Source organism: Procambarus clarkii, chromosome 14, assembly GCF_040958095.1.
Source record: "Procambarus clarkii isolate CNS0578487 chromosome 14, FALCON_Pclarkii_2.0, whole genome shotgun sequence".
Taxonomy (NCBI): Eukaryota; Metazoa; Arthropoda; class Malacostraca; order Decapoda; family Cambaridae; genus Procambarus; species Procambarus clarkii.
In genome coordinates, this window is record NC_091163.1 from 5,321,546 (window position 1) to 5,337,179 (window position 15,634).

At 42.4% G+C, this 15,634-nt stretch overlaps 1 protein-coding gene across 4 annotated transcripts in view; it reads left to right on the forward strand.

Annotated features, from left to right (window-relative positions):
* Positions 1 to 15,634, forward strand: part of LOC123772455 (cytoplasmic polyadenylation element-binding protein 2) — a 377,158-nt gene that overhangs the window by 321,489 nt on the left and 40,035 nt on the right. For all 4 annotated transcript variants that reach the window (XM_069324264.1, XM_069324263.1, XM_069324265.1 and 1 more), the window contains one exon: positions 2,855 to 2,905. In XM_069324264.1, the coding sequence (XP_069180365.1) occupies positions 2,855 to 2,905 (51 nt within the window). The remainder of the gene's footprint in view (positions 1 to 2,854; positions 2,906 to 15,634) is intronic.

Here is a 15,634-nt window from a genome sequence, read left to right on the forward strand (position 1 = left end):
ATCTCTCTCTTTTGCTACTTCGCCTGGCCCTCGTTGTGACATCGATCTCTCTCTTTTGCTACTTCGCCTGGCCCTCGCTGAGCCATCGATCTCATTACTTCCTCTGAGCGGTGTCTGCCTTCAGGAAGGGCTCTAATCCTCGCTCTTGACATTTTGTTTTCTAAAAAATCAGCATCTTCCTCATAATTTCCAGCTTGCCCTTGCCTTCTTGGAACCTAACAACTCTATTGTCATCCTTCCTTCAGACAAAGGCATTTTGGTAGTTGTCCTTGATCATGTGGACTACCTTGAAAAAGCTGATGTTCAACTCTCTGACCCTCCGAAATATGCGCCTCTGATTTTCTAGCCCTTTGGATCGCCTTCAAACTTCTTTCAACCGTAAACGAAGACAGGTCTCTTGTCTCTGTCCTCCTGACTCTGATCTCCCCCAAACGGTTCTGTCATTTGCCTTTCTCTATATTTTTACGGTCTAAGACTCAAACGCCTTGGTGTTCCTCTTCGGCCTCTCATTTCTTCAAGAGGCTCTGTCGGCTATATAGCCTCTTGTCTCCTCGCTGGCCAGGAGACAGAGGTTTGCCAGAACTCTCCCTCCTTATCTCTGTACTCTTTCTCCTTCCCATCTTCACCACTCCCTGGACTTCGTCGATAGATTGCGCTTGGAGCCTTCCTGTAAGATGCTTAGTCTTCGTGTTGATTCTCTTGTTTTTTCTCTTTATTCTTACTTTTTTCTCTTAGCTTTTCTCCTGTTCTTTCCTTTTTTTATCTTAGTCTTAACTTTCATCTTTTTTTCATTTTTCTTTCATGTAATTCTTACCTATCATCTTGATCTGCCATTCATCCACCCTTTCATCCACCCTTTCATCTCACTTCTCGTTTATTGTTTATCTCGTCCACTGTCTTTCCATCACAGGAGTTGGTACAGGTTCAGCACGGCCTTTGAACGTCGCTGTTTCTTCACTATCTGGTGTGGGGGTTTGGTGGTCGTAGTGAGCCAGCACCTGCAGTACCAGGATCTGCAGGTGGCTCCACGAAGTCAACCAACAAAATACCACTTATTTTATTGATAGGGATACATAAAAAACACACAAACATCAGGCTGGGAGACCCATGTGGTTGGGAAATAGGTTGGAAAGTTCCAGGAAGTGAACGGAACCAGGGAATAGGTCACCATTGAAGAAAATAGCTACTTTTGCTACTTCGTCTGGCCCTCGTTGAGGCATCGATCTCTTTTGCTACTTCGTCTGGCCCTCGTTGAGGCATCGATCTCTTTTGCTACTTCGCCTGGCCCTCGCTGAGGCATCGATCTCTTTTGCTACTTCGCCTGACCCTCGCTGAGGCATCGATCTCTTTTGCTACTTCGTCTGGCCCTCGTTGAGGCATCGATCTCTTTTGCTACTTCGCCTGGCCCTCGCTGAGGCATCGATCTCTTTTGCTACTTCGCCTGACCCTCGCTGAGGCATCGATCTCTTTTGCTACTTCGTCTGGCCCTCGTTGAGGCATCGATCTCTTTTGCTACTTCGCCTGGCCCTCGTTGAGGCATCGATCTCTTTTGCTACTTCGCCTGGCCCTCGTTGAGGCATCGTTCTCTTTTGCTACTTCTACTGGCCCTCGCTGAGGCATCGATCTCTTTTGCTACTTCTACTGGCCCTCGTTGAGGCATCGATCTCTTTTGCTACTTCTACTGGCCCTCGCTGAGGCATCGTTCTCAGACAGACCGCTGGAGTCTAACACAGGGCAGAGTTACGAACCAAATGAGATTTCAGCTGAGATTTGGCAGCTTTGTGAGAGTTGGTAAACACTCATTGGGTATATACTCTTGCTGAAGCGAACATGTGAGTTGTGAGTACTCATTCTCCGCCTCATTAAGGGGGGGGGGGGGAGGGGGATGACTGACACTTGGTGGGTCAGTAATAGGCTTGGGCCCCGCGCGGGAGTATTCCAGTAAGCAATCATAAAGCTACCTTTGTCACCACTGTCATCACCACTGTCACCACCACTGTCACCACCACTGTCACCACCACCACCACTGTCACCACCACCACCACCACCCCCCACCCCCACAACCACCACCCCCCACCCCCACCACTGTCACCACCACCACTGTCACCACAACCACTGTCACCACCACCACCACCACCCCCCACCCCCACAACCACCACCCCCCACCCCCACCCCCACCACCACCACTGTCACCACCACCACTGTCACCACCACCACCCCCCCCCCCACCACCACCACCCCCCACCACCACCACCCCACCCCCCCCACCACCACCACCACCACCGTCACCACCACCACACCCTCCCCACCACCACCACCCCCCCCACCACCCCCCCCACCACCACCACCCCACCACCACCACCCCCACCACCCCACCACCACCACCACCCCACCACCACCACCACCACCACCACCACCACCACCACCACCACCACCACCACCACCACTGTCACCACCACCACCACCACCACCGTCACCACCACCACCACCACCACCACCGTCACCACCACCACCACCACCGTCACCACCACCACCACCACCCCCCCACACCACCACCACCACCCCCCACACCACCACCACCACCACCACCACCACCACCCCCCCCACGACCCCCCACCACCACCCCACCACCACCACCCCACCACCACCACCCCACCACCACCACCCCACCACCACCACCCCACCACCACCACCACCACCACCACCACCACCCCCCCACACCACCACCACCACCCCCCCACACCACCACCACCACCACCACCACCACCCCCCCCCCACGACCCCCCACCACCACCCCACCACCACCACCACCACCACCACCACCAGGCCTCATAACACTGTCTCTACCCGCCAGGTTTCATGAACTGCGGCACCAATACACTACAGGCGCTGGCTCAGCTCCACGGTAAGTCCCTCTCCTCCTTCCTCGAGCCCCTGCTGGTGAGTGTGTGTGTGTGTGTGTGTGTGTGTGTGTGTGTGTGTGTGTGTGTGTGTGTGTGTGTGTGCACGGCCTGGTGCTGCTGCTCCTGCTGCTTGGCCACCCCTCTGCCTCTACCACTCTCTACCCCTCTCTACCTCTACCCCTCTCTACCTCTACCCCTCTCTACCTCACTCTCTCTCTCTCTCTACCTCTCTCATTCATTCCTTTACCTGCTCTCTTGCTGTGCCTGTATGTGTAGCTGAGTAGGATACATTCCTGTCTATCCTTCCAGTCTTGCTTCCTGTCTATCCTTCCAGTCTTGCCTCCTGTCTATCCTACCTCCTGTCTATCCTTGCAGTCTTGCCTCCTGTCTATCCTTGCAGTCTTGCCTTCTGTCTATCCTTGCAGTCTTGCCTTCTGTGTATTCCTGCAGTCTTGCTTCCTGTCTATCCCTGCAGTCTTGCCTTCTGTCTATCCCTGCTGTCTTGCCTTCTGTCTATCCCTGCAGTCTTGCCTCCTGTCTATTCTTGCAGTCTTGCCTCCTGTCTATCCTTGCAGTCTTGCCTCCTGTCTATCCTTGCAGTCTTGCCTCCTGTCTATCCTTGCAGTCTTGCCTCCTGTCTATCCTTGCAGTCTTGCCTCCTGTCTATCCTTGCAGTCTTGCCTCCTGTCTATCCTTGCAGTCTTGCCTCCTGTCTATCCTTGCAGTCTTGCCTCCTGTCTATCTTTGCAGTCTTGCCTCCTGTCTATCCTTACAGTCTTGCCTCCTGTCTATCCTTGCAGTCTTGCCTTCTGTGTATCCCTGCAGTCTTGCCTTCTGTCTATCCTTGCAGTCTTGCCTTCTGTGTATCCCTGCAGTCTTGCTTCCTGTCTATCCCTGCAGTCTTGCCTTCTGTCTATCCCTGCAGTCTTGCCTTCTGTCTATCCCTGCAGTCTTGCTTCCTGTCTATCCTTGCAGTCTTGCCTCCTGTCTATCCTTCCAGTCTTGCCTCCTGTCTATCCTTCCAGTCTTGCCTCTTATCCCATCTCCTCCTCCTCCTCTCTACCTCTCCCAGGTTATCTGTTGTTGTCTAGCCGGCCTGCTTGTGACGCTTGTAACGCCATGTGTTTGTAACGTGCCCGGATCCCTTGTGACAAAAGTAACGTACAACGGTTCCATTCTAACATGATTAACTTAAGATTGTTTCCCCCTTGTAACACCAGCAACGAGATTGTTCCCTTGTAACACCAGCAACGAGAGATTGTTCCCCTTGTAACACCAGCAACGAGAGATTGTTCCCTTGTAACACCAGCAACGAGAGATTGTTCCCCTTGTAACACCAGCAACGAGAGATTGTTCCCTTGTAACACCAGCAACGAGAGATTGTTCCCCTTGTAACACCAGCAACGAGAGATTGTTCCCCTTGTAACACCAGCAACGAGAGATTGTTCCCCTTGTAACACCAGCAACGAGAGATTGTTCCCCTTGTAACACCAGCAACGAGAGATTGTTCCCTTGTAACACCAGCAACGAGATTGTTCCCCTTGTAACACCAGCAACGTGACATTGTTCCCCTTGTAACACCAGCAACATAATATTGTTCTCTTGTAACACCAGCAACGAGATTGTTCCCCTTGTAACACCAGCAACGTGACATTGTTCCCCTTGTAACACCAGCAACATAATATTGTTCCCTTGTAACACCAGCAACGTGACATTGTTCCCCTTGTAACACCAGCAACATAAGATTGTTCCCTTGTAACACCAGTAACGTAAGATTGTTCCCCTTGTAACACCAGTAACGTAAGATTGTTCCCCTTGTAACACCAGCAACATAATATTGTTCCCTTGTAACACCAGTAACAAAAACTGTCCCATAAACTATGCAAGAATGGTCTCTGGTAACATCAGTAACGTAACACTGTTGCCATGTAACGTGAGACGGTCCCGCTGTATAATTAGTAACATGTGACCTTGTAACACTAGTAGAACGAGACAAGTCACACGTGCCAGGGCTCCTTCGCAACACTAATAAGTCAAGGGCAGGTGCCATAGTGATCAGGGAAGATTGAAATTGAAATTGAAATAAGTTTATTGAGGTAAAATACACACAAAGGGATGAGGTAGCTCAAGCTATTCTCACCCCGTTCAGTACATCGTGTTAATACATACATAGACACACATCACAAACAATAAACGTATTACCAAACATTCTGAGAGATAAACATATACATTTCCTCAGGGAAGATGGTCCTCTTGCTAAGCCTCTTGGAACGTCATAACTTTATTGCCGTTAATTGTGCAAGGGCGGACCTCGTAATGTAACCATTCACAACCCTGTGTGTTAACCTGCAACACAAGCTGGCAAGCGCCTGTACCATTCATTACAGTACGTCGGCGCCTGTAACGCTTAGTTACAGTGGCCTCGCTGCTTGTTGCTCCCTCTGTGTGAACCGCTTTTGTTATTCATTACGTCACGGATGTTTACATCGCTTACAGTTCCGTGACGGCCACCCACAAAGGGTTACATTTTGATTCACAGATCGTGTCATTTTGAAGCATTAATATGTTGGCATTTTGTACGGAATCGATCAGTTCGCTAAAATTATTACAACGTATTAGTAACAATTAAAGCACCGTTACATTTTGATTCACAGATCGTGTCGACAGGGCCGGTCAGGGAGCCGGTCAGGGCCGACAGGGAGCCGGTCGGCCGAGCGGACAGCACGCTGTACTTGTGATCCTGTGGTCCTGGGTTCGATCCCGGGCGCCGGCGAGAAACAATGGGCAGAGTTTCTTTCACCCTATGCCCCTGTTACCTAGCAGTAAAATAGGTACCTGGGTGTTAGTCAGCTGTCACGGGCTGCTTCCTGGGGGTGGAGGCCTGGTCGAGGACCGGGCCGCGGGGACACTAAAAAGCCCCGAAATCATCTCAAGATAACCTCAAGAAGATAACCGTAATATTGACGTTTTCTGTGCATCGGTCTCGATTAGGTTAGATGGGTTGGTAGGGTTCGTAGGCTTCTGGGGCTCGGATTCATCAAGCAGTTACGCAAGTTCTTATGAAACTCTTAAGATTTGTTTTTATGAAACGTGTCGTTCTTATCACCTTGGCTGGATGCGTCGCGATTCAACAAACCTATTTACGAACGTGGATCCTCCTTAGGATGTCAATGGTGCCTCCAGAGCACTCGTAACTTTACGTAAACCGTACATAAGTTAAGAAGTTTTCTCGACTACATAATCGTGAACTCAAAGTGCCTTCGGCGGCGATTCTCATCTTGCCAGCAATTTATGTCTGTGAATCATATATATTGCCAGCAATATATATGTCTTCGCGTGTCTGTGAATCGCATTAAATATGTATTTTATGAAAAGGCAAATAAATATTATAATAGCAAGTTAGTATGTAAATAAGTCGATATTATCTGCTAATCATTTAAACTAACTGAAGCCAATTAGTTTAGAAGATTAGAAGCTCTATATCCCATTTGTGTCTGTAACTTGTACTAAATATATATTTTGTGAAAAAAATAATAAAAATTAGCATAGCAAGTTATTATATAAATAGTAAGTCAATATTAACTGATATTCATTCAGACTAAGAGTTCAAGTTCAAGTATGTTTATTGAGACAAGAAAGAAATACTTCTCAAAGGGATAGAGTAGCTTAGGCTATTTCTACCCCCCTTCTAAACAGACTAAGAGAAACCAATACAATCAACGTGTTTATCCACTCCAAATTTTGTGCTGGTTAGAAATAGCTCACCCATAATTAGAGCTGTCAGGTATTTTAGTAATTAGAAGCCTACATATTAATTTATTCATGGCAAATTAAAGAGTGAAGACTAAGCCTGTGAATTTTAATTATGAAAAAAGTCTAATCTAACGTTTTGAATATTTGCCGCATTCACATACTGTTTATATTTTGAAATTCTTTACTCTTAGTATTGTATATTATATTTGTACACCTATTATAAGTAATGAAGACAAAATCCTTACCTAACCTCACCTTGATCAATAAATTGGATTACAGTGCAGATTATAATGTGTCATAATACTTTCAATAATTTATATAAAGTACATTATTGTTCTTAAAGTAATTAATGTTTTTGTAGATCCTACATTTACCAATAATATTTGTACCTTGACACAGTATTATAAACAGTGCGAAGCCTGAATTACAAATTTAATAAAGATGATACTGATAAAAAATATTATTAATAATATTCATTGTTATTTATATAATTCAATATACGTTAGAACATGTTAGGATGATTGATTAATAAGTACATAAGTTTAAAAGAAAAGTTATGTGTTTATTATTGCATAATGCTTAAGTGTGTTACTACTGTTCACCATTACCGTTCTTTTAACTTTTTCTTCACCTTCTTGGATCATCTTGATTTTTGTCTTTATTTCAAATTTATTTGATATATAACATCAAGAAGAGTTTTTCGGTGGCCCTCTTCGCTATCTCATCAACTGCCTCGCTTAACAACATTCTCACATGTGAAGGGATCCACGTGAATATTACTTTATGTTCAGTCATATGTTATTATTAGTTTCTGAATATGCTCCCTACATTCGCCCACAATATGCTGATATACTGGTCTTCTACTATTTAAAGACATCAACGCTCCACTGTCAATAAAATCAGACATCTTTACCACATTTGACTACTTCCATCAAGCCTGCAAATACAGGTTGAAGTTCAGTTTGTGTTGAAGAGATATTATCAGTTAATTAAGCAGTGCCCAATAACAGTATCTACAGTGTATCAGTGTATTCCCTACTCAACTCCACCGCCTGCCTTTCCATCCCTAGCTACTGACCCGTCACAATAAATATTGTAGGGGTTTTCTTTAGGTAATTTTCTAATTATACAGTCATATGTTGCCCTCAACTCTGCTATCTCATACATACTCTTTTTTTTCACTTGCATGGAAATATTTACCACTTCTACGTTACATTCCTCCCGTAGTGGTGGTGTTAATTGTTTCTTAGGCAACGCAATACATTCCTTGTATCATACTTCGTAACATTAGAACATAAGGTTATCATATATCCTCTCTTACTATAGTTTAAAATATATTGTCTATTTCTTCCCACCTTTTCAACTGAGAGGCATTTAGCAATATTAAATGAGGATTAATTCATTAGCTCCCCCCCGCGCCTCACATTAGTCTAATTGTCGACGCTATATTTATCTCCTGTTATTCTGTTCCCAATGCTGTTTTGAGTTCAGTTGCATCCTCATTATCTCAATCGTAGCATTTCTTGGGCATCCTAACTTGGACCGGTCGTGTACATCCACCAAACAGTGTCTTGACCCGTCAATTGGTTCAAGTATGTTTATTGAGACAAGAAATGTATATTGAGGCAAGAAAATAAATACATCTCAAAGGGATAGAGTAGGTTAGGTTCTTTCTACCTCTCCTAGGACATGGTCTCGATCCGTTCATGTATGTCTTAAACAGACAATCCGGCTGTGTGTGACCCGTTCGTGTAATCCCAGCCGTCAATCCGTCTTGACCCGGATAGTGGCTGCAAAGTCAACAAACCCCACGAGTTTACGTGTGGTTAAGCTAGCCCCTAATTAAGCACAGTGCTGGTCAAAAAATACAGTAGTCACGCCAACTTTTAGGGCTTTCCCCGGGTATAATTACCTTTATCAGTGGGTCTGTTGTGAAGGAGAAGCCAAACTTCCCTCTTAAGACGCCGGGTGTCGATCTTGTCGTGTAAGATAACGGCAGAGGAATATTACAAATGTATGTGGAGGAGAGCAAGATTGAGAGGGATGCGTCTGGTGCTATAGCCAGGCATACCGCTGAAGGGATCGTTGATTACTACGGAAAGGGTAATTTTTGGGCCATTTTTGGAAAGGGGTTTATGGTTTCCTAAATTGAAGCATATACAGTATATATATTGTTAGGATATATTAGTTAGGATATATGCCTGCCTGAAATGCTGCACGTACTAGTGGCTTTACAAGATTGTAAATACCGTGCTATGTATCCTCACAAACCCAATGTACCTTCTTATATATAAATAAATAAATTAGATTAGGCTTGGTTAGGTTAGGTTAGTTGGGTAAAGCTAGGCTCATTTTCCAATCTACTGAGCTGTTTTGTGTGTGACGTGACTTGTATCCGTTTGAAAGCCACGAAGATCTTGATACGGTACAATATAATTCCCTTGAGAATAGTCAAGAGTTAAAGGGGAACATATGCCTATAAGTGGTCTTGAAGCACTAGGCAAGTTACCCGATTTATAAAGTTGAGTGCCCCGTTGATTGTTTCTATGTCTTCACACGTCAGGATAGTTCTGTAGCGTTCAAATGTGTGTCTGAAAGTTAACGCCGTGCCGTCACACACGCACTGAGAAGTAACGCTGTGCCGTTACATGCGCACAGTATACAAACTCTTTATTCAAACACAGTACTGTATACAAAATAACATTTCTGTTATTTTAAAATAGCTTACGAAATGTTATGATAGAGTGGGTTTGTATTGAGTAGCAATGCAATAGGAAGGCATAACTTTTGACCATTTTTAACTCTGCTTGAAAAGTTAGATAGTTAGATTAGGTTAGTTAGGTTAAATAAATTTTATTTTTTTTAGTGGAGATATACCCCTTAAAAGTATATATAATACTGTACACCAAATTCATCTATGGTAGTCAAACTCACTATAAAATCTGTAGCAATGTCTCCATAGCAATTTTTTTCTTATCAATTTACTTTTATAGACCAGCTGTGGTGCTATTGTTATATTTTATATAGGCTGAAATTGAGCCAACAGGCAGTGGGCTTGATGGCCAGTTCTCGGCACTGCAATATAGCAAGACCTAACATTACTTAACCTGTCTCCCCCCCCCCTTCCACAAGAAAAAAAAATCCTATGAAAATAACTTTTATGGTTTTTGGTGATGCTCCTAGTAATCTATAAAAATCTAACCTTTTCTAGCCTAACTTAATCTAGTCTAAGATGGTTTTGAACAAGCACCAAATGTTGAACATTTACATTTCAAATGGGTAAAAATTAAGGCCAGGCCATAACAGTTTTGTTTTTACGTTATAAAATATTCTATGCTGTATACTAATAAGCTAAATATTACTTTCACTAATAAAGTGAAATCTTAAAATTTGGATCTTATTGTGAAAACCTCCATACAAAGTGCTGTACAAATTTCGTTGTTGGATTACCATCCAAATCTGAATTCGATACAAATTCACAAAATCAATCATTGAAAAATCTAGATTGATTCCTTATAGACCTAATAATTTCCAGCAGATAGTACATATTTTTTCACTATTTTAAGTACTGTATTGTGGTGTCAATAGTAAATATTGATTTTTTTCTGTTAATATTGTTTGCTAACCATTGCAGCATAAATGCTACAAGAGAGTTTGTATAGCTACCGACATTGGTCATGTCTACACCATGTGATGTGATGACCAAACCACACACCAAAAGATGAGGAGACGACGACATTTCAGTCCGTCCTGGACCATTATCAAGTCGATCAAAACCCCACACGGTCAACTTGATAATGGTCCAGGATGGACCAAAACATTGTTGCCCTCGGTCGGGGAGCGATAGAGTGTTGCCCTATGGGAGCCGGTCGGCCGAGCGGACAGCACGCTGGACTTGTGATCCTGTGGTCCCGGGTTCGATCCCGGGCGCCGGCGAGAAACAATGGGCAGAGTTTCTTTCACCCTATGCCCCTGTTACCTAGGAGTAAAATAGGTACCTGGGTGTTAGTCAGCTGTCACGGGCTGCTTCCTGGGGGTGGAGGCCTGGTCGAGGACCGGGCCGCGGGGACACTAAAGCCCCGAAATCATCTCAAGATAACCTCAAGATAACCCCCTCATCTTCTGGTGTGTGGTTTGGTCATTGTATCTTCTGCTATGTTATTGTGACTCATCGTCCACCATGTGATGTTTTCCCTCTGTACAGACACTGTTAACTCTCTTTAGCCTTCTCAAAGGTTTTCATAGATATTTATTTAGAATAAAACATGTCTTCCAGCAAGAGTAGGCTAGTTTGGAAGGAAGGAATACGAGTTATACGAGGAAGAAGAGTTATCATTTTGTGGATGGAAAAGCTGGACGAACTTACTGTTTTGGTACAGAAAAGTGTTCTTGGCTGTGGAGGGATGATACAGTACTGCCAGATAAATTTTGTGTTGGCACATAGACTGCTTATAAGTACTGTTTTGTACTGTTTTTAGTCATAATATTTATAATTTCCTTAAAAGTGCAATAAGTAATAGTGTGATATTATAATTTATAATAGAATTATTTAAGAAAATCATAATTTATAGTGTGTTTAAGTAGTGGCTAGTGTGGGCTTCTGAGGAGTCCAGGGATGAGAGTTCAATCTCATCTATTACTGAAACATTTTCTTGTGTATTCTTTTCTTTCCAATCAAGAAGATTCTTGAAACATTTTGGTGACAAAATCTAGATTTCTCCCAAATTCAGATCAGGCCTGGGTTGGTACACAGCAGTCTACTTTTTAGAGGAAAATCATAAGTAATTAATTATCAAAAGACACCCCTAAGCTTGAAAAGCCGTATAGCCATGAAAAATTATGTGTAAAACACAAGACATATTGTGTGAAGTTTGGAAAATTTTATTACAGTACTGCAGAAAATGTTACAATAACGTGGCTGAAAATCAGTAACACGTACAAAAAGAAAGGAAAGTGACAGCATTTCAATCTGTCTGGGATTTGATGAGAAGTTCAGGAAGGACAGAAGCGTCGTCACTTTCCCATCATTTTGTATGTGGGCTGTTTTTTATTATAGTACTACTGTCATTTTGGCAAAGCCCATATTGTGCAGAGCAAGGTGAAGAGCATTAAAAGAAACAGATGCCAACTGATTGGCTTGCAAACTACAGTAATAGTATGAAATAAATAATTAACATTTTCATTAACCTTAACGCTAAGTGGTTTTGAGATGTTTTTGTATCAATGTCAAATGGTCTTTATTTCTAGAGACTTATTTTGGTCAATCATCAGCCAGATACCAGCACTTAAATTAAATGTTGGTTAAGCAACACAACACTGTGGTGACACTCAACATGCCTTGTGCTGTCAGCCTTAATTCCAGAAACAGTATATCCTCCCTGAGCATATTTCCAACTTGACAGTTCTCGACTAGGCATTTTCTCGCTACTTTCATGTTCTCCATCAGAACATATTTCATCCCTCCTCCCCTTAACACATTTTGATGATAAAAATAAATTTGCTTGCAAAGTTTTTTATACATATAGAATATAGTGCTCCAATATTATAACTGTGAGAGGTAATCAGCATGTGCATTGTTGATACTCTAATCTTCATGAAAACTAGACAAGAATTAAATACTAACACAAGCATGTATTCATAAATTTCATGAACAAATACATTGACCAACAGTCTTTGGTCTGCTAATCATCCTATGGTCCATGGAAATTTGGAGTGACCATTTTTGTTGTTCCTTTAGTGTGTTTTTTTTAAATATTTTCTTGTTGATCACAATAAACACAGTAATCATGGGACCCTCACGATTGATGGTACTGGTAGTACAGTGGGGTTCGTTCTTGACTCAATCGAGAATTCTGCGTTCGAATCCTGGGCAGGACAGAAATGGTTGGGCGTATTTCCTATCATCTAATGCACATGCGCACCTAGCAGTAAGTAGGTAGCCAATAGTTAGTGTAGTGGATTTGGCCACAATCAATAAGAATTTGTTATAAGAAATGAACTATCTGCTCAGGGTTAATTAACATTAGGAATAAAGGTGTTACAGTAATCGTCACCAGGGCATGATCAGCATGTAGTGATGAAGCAGACATGCTGCTCAATGACCCACAAAATGTAGTACAGTACACTATGATACAAATGACAGGTACAGGCTTTGGAAAAATTTGATATATGTACAGTAACAAATTTAATAGGATATTATGTGATGTATAATAAATTTCTTTGGCTTCTTAGAATGCATTCCCTGGAAGCTGGGGATTTTCCTCTGTATCACTTTTATAAATATGAGATTAAATGTAACATATAATTATGTTAAGAAAATAAAGAAAAAACTGTAATGTTAAGCATGAGGGAAGTGCATACGTATCTCAATTTTGGTGATAACACTTCATGACGTTTGATTCTGTCTCCGATAGATGTCGGCACATATCAGTACAGTACTGAATTTAAACAGCAGTTTTGAAAGTCAGAGGACCTGGCTGACCATTACAGGAGTTGGAGAAAGTCAAATATTGCAGAGAATGACCAATTTTATTCAGACAACCGAAATTTACTCAGTGGTGAACTTCAATAACCTCTATACAGTATTACTGATATAATATGCAAGTCTTTTATGGAGAATTAGAGAGACTACATGAAGACTACATAAATTAATCAAAATACTGTAAAAATATTACCGAGTAAATTAGTTGTCTCTTGGTGATATTTTCAGACATTGAGAACTTTTCCCAAAATAAGAGTAAACCACTGTATAATAAGAATGTAAAAACATAGGAAACTGCTAGACGAGTATTGGCCTATATAAGGCAGCTCCTATTTATATTTAACCAGACTCATTCATTTGCATCTATTGTGTACAGCACAGTAATTTTATGTTCTTTCGTCAGTCTGACTTAGCTCACTTATTTCGACTATAAGGGAAGGACTCATCATTGGATAAGTCAGATATCTGGATAAGCAAGAATTCTTACTTGGGAACTCCAAAAATTACCATATTCAAAATTTCTGTACCACAACCAACATAATTTGGATTTCCACATACCGTAACTATAAATAAAAAATATAATTTATAACAGAAATTTCAGCTTATCTTGTCTCCTTGTTTGATACTATAGTTTTTGGAAAGTTATGTAACTTAATCATGTAACCTAACCTGTTATGTACCATATGATTCACAACTGATGATGTACTGTGTGTACTTCTCTCAAGCAGTGCATTGTTCACATTCCCTGCTTGAACTGCACTTCTCTAACTACTTCATCCACATAGACCAACTACCAAGGGCCCGACAGCTGAGTGGACAGCGCTTCAGATTCGTAATCCTGAGGCCCTGGGTTCGATCCCCGGTGGAGGCGGAAACAAATGGGCAGAGTTTCTTTCACCCTGATGGCCCTGTTCATCTAGCAGTAAATAGGGACCTATTTACTGAATATAATTATTCAGCTGCTATGGACTGCTTCCTGGGGGTGTGTGTAACAAAAAGGAGGCCTGATCGAGGACCGGTCCGCAGGGACGCTAAACCTCGAAATTATCTCAATATAACCAAGATAACCAATAATTGTCAACAGACTGTAACCACCTAACCTTAGTTAAGCCTACTTATTCAACACATTGTAATATAAATAAAAAATTAAATAAGAAAATGTAATAATATTAACTTGCATTTGAGAAAATAAAAATGTTGAATAAACAGTACATTAAATGATGAATGCATCTTTAGGGTCGCCCTCCGGTTAAACGAGCCTAGTCTGAGGACTAGTTGACAATAATGCACCTTATTTTCAAAGTTTTACCTGAATGCTAACTGCTAGTTGATGCTAGCTACTACTTTGTATTGGCTACACTTGGAGCTAATTACTAGTGTGTGCCAGCTACCATATGAAGCTACCATGTGATTGACTGGAACCACAAGTTCCAGTCAATCATACATGATGCTAGTTACTATCTGTTGGTTATACACGGTGCCAGTTACTGGATAGTTTAGCGACTTGTGCTGATAATTACAATTTGGCACTAAAGTTAGTTGATGCTACCTTACCTTGTGGCTACCTGGCAGTGATTCCGAGGATCAACGGCCCCATGGCCCAGCCAGTTAGACCACTAGATAATTTTTAGATCTTTGTTAGTTATGTTAATATCTATATATATATATATATATATATATATATATATATATATATATATATATATATATATATATATATATATATTATACACACACACATATATATACTAGCTGTACCCAGCCACAGCAACCTTCCCCTGTCTCCCAGTCATCCCCACCATTTCCCCCTTCCCCGTCCTCTCGTCCTCCCAACCCTTCCTCACTCCCCCCCGTCCCGTCGTCCTTTCCACCATCTCCCACTCCCTCGTCCCCTCATCCTCCCTACCATTCCCCCCTCCCCTGTCCCTCGTCCCCTCATCCTCCCTACCATTCCCCCCTCCCCTGTCCCTCGTCCCCTCATCCTCCCTACCATTCCCCCCTCCCCTGTCCCTCGTCCCTTCGTTCTCCCTACCATTCCCCCCTCCCCTGTCCCTCGTCCTCCCCACCATCCCCCACTCCCATTCCCTTGTTCTCCCCATCTACAATTCCCCATTCCCTCGTCCAATGCATTCCCAAATGATCTGATGTTCCCATCACTGAAGTATAAGAAAAACAGTTAAAATAACAAAATGGAAAACAATGAAAAAACTAAAAAAATAAACTTTACTCACGAAATGAACAGTATGGTAAGCAACACAGCTCAATTCCAATGCATTGTCACACAAAATAATTAAATTAAAATTAAAATAAATCAAAATCAATGAAAATTCAATTTGTCAATGTAATCCGAAACATTGAAACGGAATCGTAACATATTTAGTATAGCAACGTATTTGATGTAAGGATCAAGCTGGTATATTTCATGTAAGAGTTGCTCTTACGTGCAACAGATGGCGCTGTTTCTTAAAAAAAAAAAAGAATGTTTTTACCTGTCACA